The 6,224-nt window shown below is 39.3% G+C and overlaps 1 protein-coding gene across 4 annotated transcripts; it reads left to right on the plus strand.

Annotated features, from left to right (window-relative positions):
* Positions 1-319: 319 nt before the first annotated feature.
* LOC136209843 (uncharacterized) lies at positions 320-4,970 on the plus strand. Of its 4 annotated transcripts, none has more exons than XM_066001442.1 (4): positions 320-574; positions 1,147-1,373; positions 2,378-3,286; positions 4,250-4,970. In XM_066001442.1, exons 3-4 carry the CDS (start codon positions 3,143-3,145, stop codon positions 4,727-4,729), a joined length of 624 nt encoding a protein of 207 aa, XP_065857514.1. In that variant the 5' UTR covers positions 320-574; positions 1,147-1,373; positions 2,378-3,142; the 3' UTR covers positions 4,730-4,970. The 4 variants fall into 4 exon arrangements, 3 of the variants coding, with proteins under 3 accessions (XP_065857514.1, XP_065857515.1, XP_065857513.1); XM_066001443.1 differs by having other exon boundaries at positions 1,147-1,212; positions 1,315-3,286; XR_010677708.1 differs by having other exon boundaries at positions 1,147-3,286; positions 4,234-4,970.
* The last annotated feature ends 1,254 nt before the right edge of the window (positions 4,971-6,224 follow it).

Raw genomic sequence — 6,224 nt, forward strand, 5'->3', positions numbered from 1 at the left:
CCCCAATAATTACCCCCTTCTCTTTTATGAAATAGAATTACGTAATAAGAGAAAGTTTTTATTCACCCCTAGCTTCTCCTAATTCTAACTCTCATCCTATAAAATTTGATTGAATAAATGTTATGAAATTAAAGGTATATTTGTGAAAATAATAAATCCTAATTTGTCTAAAAGGAAACTAAAATTGACCCCAACTTCCCTAAACTAATTCGGCCCGTTAAAGAATTGAAATTGGGGTTTTTGAAGCTAATGAAAATTACAAAGGCTTGAACTAAACCCCAATATTCAATTTAAACCCAATCTTAACTAAACCCAAATTTGGAAAAAACCTCAAATTTCCTTTTCCCCCTTTTTTCTTTTTCGATTTCTTTCTCTCCTCTTCCCCTACGCTCTCGACGTTCTCTTCCTTTCCCGGAATTCGTTCTGCCATTGCTGCCGTTTCTGCTGCCTTCTTCTTCGATTTCTTCCTCTTCTGCGGCATCGCCGCCTTCCACTTTCCTCACGTCGGAATTCGTTCTGCCATTGCCGCCTCTGTTGCTGCCATCGTGAACAATGTCGGCCTCCTCCTCCACGGGTAAGTTCTCTTCCTTTCCAATTTCGTCTCCTTCCTTGATTTTGCACAATTTTATATGATTTTACAAATTTGGGTATGCCTGAAGTTTGATTTGATTTCGTGTTTCTTGCCTAATTAAGACTTAGGGCATGCTTAAAATCATATTTGGTGAAGGTTAGGATTGAAATTGGTATGATTTGTTGTGATGAAGCTTGTAAATGGTGAATGATGGGTATAAATTAGGTTTAAGAGAGGTGAAATTGATGTTCGAGGATTGGAATTTGAGGTTTTTAGGTGAAATTAAGGAAGTTTTAGGCTAAGGAAAGGGTCAATTTTGCTTTGAACATGTTGGCAGGCTAGAAGACAGCAGGTGTAAAAATGGCTTAATTGTTTAAATTAAGGCCAAGAAATCGAAATTAAGGCTAGGGAAATACCATGGATGCATGTACTTTTGATTTTCCCGTGCAATTTCAAGCTTGTTGGCTTATTTTTGAACCTGTGAATTGCTACCTTTGTGTTTTTCTTCTGTTTACAGCGAATCTTATTTTCTTTTTTTTATATATAAATAACTAACTAAGACTTTGCTCTTGCAGCTTCAAGTGGAAGTTCCATCCTAGAGCCAGTGAGTAAGAAGCCGCAAGCTGTTGAGCCGGTGAGAGGTAAACCACCTGTTTTTAACTGTGGAACCCAGTGATCTTTTCGGTTACGCCGGATTGGATTTGGTTATCATAATCTCCCCTCTGATCCAATTGTCTTCATAGAGACGGAGGATGAGGCTTCTGGTGATTCTGGAGATGCAGTGCAAGTTAATGCAGTTGAGGTTAGTGATGCGCGGCGCCTAGTAGTATAGTGGATGGGTGAGAATATGGATATAAGTAAGATGTTACGTGTGTGTGCTTTTAAACTCTACTAGATGCTACTACGTAGGGGCAAGTGTATCCCATCGTATCAAGTAATAATCCGGTTACGAATCCGCGGGATTTATAACCACAAGTATTAAACTACTCGGTTCTATTCGTTATCTAAGCAGTGAATACTTTTAGGTTGGTTTGGGTGACGACTACAAACTACTCCTAAACTATGGTGAGACAGATTTATACAACCAAAACTCTAAAGAAGTGATACGGGTGGCGATAAGTTATAAATATAATAAACAATGGCTCCGAATATATACGATTGATAATTTACTCTTACAAAGACGACTACGTGTAGACCGACCAACCCGTGAAGTGCTTAGACTACGTGATTCCTCCTAAAGGTGTGTCTAATGTTAGGGATCAGAAACTAGGGCCCGTAAGTTTCGTGGCTTGTCAATTCCTACGGTTTTCGATGCGTCACTTCTGGTAGGGCAGCACCTATATGGTTCCCTAAAGATAACCCAAAAGGGCATCGGTAATCGTGTCCCAATTACGAATATCAAAACAAGTAGTAAATATCAACACGTATAGAGAAACGAAAATTGAAAATCATATATTATAAATATGGAACGCGTAAATGTGGTATACAACCAAGCCTAGTACATAGGAAGAGTATAAGCTAATTAGCAAGTAGAAAGGGAAGAATCGGCCCTTGGAACTACCTAACCGGACTCAAGGCCGTCTCTTAGGTCTTGGAGGTGGAACTCTCGAGCTTGGTCGAAGAGGATGGAACGGAACTTCGACAGAGTGACGGAATAAGTGAACAAGCTCTCAAGGTGGTAGAGTTTAGTTACATAAAATCTGAATGATGAAATGAGTGCTAATCACTCTTATTTATACACATCAAGTTCGGGGGTAAAATCATAAATACACAAGTTACAAGTAAGAATTCACATTTGCAATGCAGGTTTCACATGGCACATCCCGCGTGGATAGAAGGATGCCCTACGTGTCTGTCAATTGCCCATCCCGTTGAAGCTTTCTCTTACGCGTGGACTAATTTCAGAGGAGTTGACTCATCCACGCTCCGCGTAGACCAGGGTACGCCCCGCGTGGGTGAGTCTCTAGAACTCCGGATTGAAGCATTTCTCTTGTACGCCCTGCGTGTATCTGGGGACGCCCCGCGTGGTTGAGCTCGTGGAACAATTGTCACTATTTCACACCTTGCACGCCCTACGTGCTCTGCTCTACGCCCCGTGTGGTTGGTGTTGACTGTGTGGGAACGCGTAGGTTGACTGTCGTGACTTAGTGGGAATTGCTCTACGCCCCACGTGGGATGGTTTACGCCCCGTGTACTTGCTGGATTTATCAATTGTTCATTCTCAACCCGTACCTACAAAATACGACTTACGAGAACCGAATTAGCTTGATGTTTTATTTTTCAGAAATTAATCAAAAGTAAAGGAAATTCATTAAAAACATAAGTTTTATTTTATTTTATTATTTATTTGAAAACACACTTATTTTTGTAATTAAACTTAATTATTAGCTCAAAATTAAACCATAAATCACGCTAAAGGATGGGGACAAAACGTCCCTATCAGTTAGTAAGGAGGAGACTGATCCTTGTGAGGATACGTTCGTTGGAGAGGATCCTCATGCTGATGATGAGATTGAGGTTGTGCTCCGCCATGCTCCTACACCTGCACCGTGTCATCTTCCTATTGCTTCAATGAGTCTCCCGACCTTCTCCTTTGAGAGGTCCGATGTCGATGCCTCAGTGAGTGCACTGGATGTTGCGCGAGATCCTCCTGCACGTGAGCTACTTCCTGCATCCTCTTCATTGGAGATTATCGTCTCAGGCTTTCATTCTCAGGTATATTTCCTTCTCTTTTGGGATCCTTCTTGGGCTTGGCCGAATGAGGCACCCGAGAAGTTAATTTATGCAGTTAACTTTGATGTTTGAGGCTTGCAAATGATTGCAAGTGATGCAAAATGGTGATTTGTTTGTGAATTAGCACTCGTGCATTTTAGGCTTAATCCAATTTACGTCGGAATACTGCCGAAATTTCGTTAGATCCATGATGTTTTAGGCTTTAGTTTGACATTGCTTGCTATTTAAAATTCTATTTTGCTTGACCCAAAAACTGAGACCTTGATTTGGTAGAAACTCGAACCCCATTTGATCAAGATTTGATCCGAACCTTGCTTTTTCTAGGCATCAATCCTCTTGTCTTGCATTTTTGAATTTTAGGACTAGTTTGTATGTGAAATCTGCAGCTTTTAAGCACATGGTAGCACACGCACTTGATCACCCAATAATTCAGCCTTCTTTGTTTGATTTATATTGCTTAACACACGACCAAACCTGCACACAATAAAACAACAAAGCTAATAATGCATAAACTTTCTGTATCACATACCTTGATAGAACTTGATGTTTGACAGCTTTTAAACTTGGCTTTTTGACGTTGTAAATGTCCCAACTTGTTGCTAGTCCAATTAGTGTCGTCAATGTGCCTTCGTTTAGCTTCTTGGCATGGCTTTAGACTTGTTTTCTGCTCATTTTCCGCATGGTATAGCTGCTGCCTGGATGTTATTTTTGTCGTTTCAATGCTCTTCTTTTGACTTTAACACTTGCAAATGACTTGAACTTGTTCCCAGGACACGTGCTATGAAAAGTGTGCTTGATTTTCGCTCTTTCCATGCATTTTCAAGATGATTGCATTACTTTTAAACCTTTAACTTTCTGCTGCCCCTATTTTGCTTTTAGTGTATGTGCAAAATGGAAGCTTTCAAACTTTGATTCTAGCTTTGTTTTAGCTTGAAATTGATGCAGGAATCCGTCCTTCCCAACTCTCGCCTAAAGCCACTGGATTTGTATCTTGACAATCCATTTGAGGGCCTGGATTTCTCCTTCTCCAAGGATGTGCTTTCTATTTCTCTTTCTAGCTCCGACCCAGTAATGAAAGCCCAGAACACCATTACCAACTTAGTCAAGTCTTCTCCGGATACTTGGGATATAAATGAGATAGGGAATATGGAGAGGGACTTCCAAGTTATCCTAGATATCATAGATGATGACGCGGGGAAGAAGATTATCATAGAATTTAGGGCGTATTTTGAGGATATATGGGTGGCTTACTTTGCAGCTAGAGAGACTGCTGAGAGGCTGATCACAGAGGCGAGATCCGGCACCACTGCTTTTGATCACTTCAAGGCTAGATATGCCTCGTGGAAGGTGAACAAAGCGCGGGATCAACAACGCTTTCAGGAGATTGAGGCTAGAGATGCACGGATTCGGGAGCTGGGGATTTAGTTGAGCGCACTAAGGACAGAGCGCGGGAGCCTTTTGAGAGCTGCAGCTGAGTTCAGACATTAGTTTCCACTCGAGCACCGGGAGTTAGAGGCAGAGAACCCAGTACAAGGATTTGGAGAAGATGTTGGTGTGCCCTAGTTCTTAGGCATTGGTTCATGTATATTGTATTATGCTTTTGATTATTCTTGGATAGATACGCTATTTGTGTTACATTAATAAAGGCATTAATCTGATTCATTTATATCTTGTGCTATAATATGAATAGAGAATCCATTGATTGATAATCGTAAAACCATATCCCAAGTCTATTATATCATGGGAATGATTAGGACTACAGACTTGTATATTCGGCGACTGTATGGTAGTAATTGATACTAGCCATAGCACTTGATAAGTCAGTTGTGAATATGGGTACATGTTCTATACATGTGACTAGATCGATCCGCCCGAGAAAACTACATGGTGGTTGTGTCATTAGTTTTTTTAAGTAGGTCTCTAACTGTCTTCAGACCAGATTTCATTATAATATCAATGTGGGATCCGGTTCACTTTGACATACGCCTAACAGGTCTGTAACAGGATGCCAAATACGGGTATGATTGAGTGAACATGTGAACACGTTGGTATTGGTAGTGAAGTGATGGAATTTTCACTCATGTAACAATGAGATGATATGACAGGCCACTTGATAAGTGAGATTGATAAGTGTGTGGCCACACCGAGGTAAGTAGTTCACTTATCTGATTCATTAATCTACTTAAGATCAAGAAATATCATAAACAACAGAGAGGATGACAACCGCCATGCCTCTAGTTTATAATATTGATATCAAATGGTAAAAGACGTTAAGAGATAACTACAGGGTCTCTACATCTTTAGACTGCTGAAACTCTGTCTTAGTTAGGGGCAGTAATGGTTTGCTAGAACCCACTTACTGTCTGTGAGCCATAAGCCCACTGCTAGCTAAGAACAGACCCATAGGATCGAACATCTGAGTTAGAACTTATAGAACGGTACATTGGAGAGATAGAATTTATTAATTGATTGACAATAAAATGTCAAGGTAATTAATTAGTGGTTAATTAATTGATTAATTGATACTTTGTATCAATGTAATTAATTAATTTGTAAATTAATAATATTGCATTCGGTGAATAATTAATTAAACTAATACGTTAATTTATTAATTAGCGTTGTTTGTTTAATTGGGATAATTGAATTTAATCTAATTACAACTAATTGCATAAAAATAAATATTATTGGTATTTATTTATGTAATTAGATTAGGATTGGATTAGTTTTATAATTAACTAATTAACCCTAAACTAATTAGGTTTAGGAATACACAATATATATAAATTAAAACACTAAGACCCTAATACACTAATAATGATATTCGGCCAACCTATGTTTGCATAAGCAACCAATTAGATTTTCGGCAACCACCACTTGAAAAGTGGAGGAAGAAATTTGGCTAATTACATTATCTCTCCAG

Source organism: Euphorbia lathyris, chromosome 10 (assembly GCF_963576675.1).
Source record: "Euphorbia lathyris chromosome 10, ddEupLath1.1, whole genome shotgun sequence".
Taxonomy (NCBI): Eukaryota; Viridiplantae; Streptophyta; class Magnoliopsida; order Malpighiales; family Euphorbiaceae; genus Euphorbia; species Euphorbia lathyris.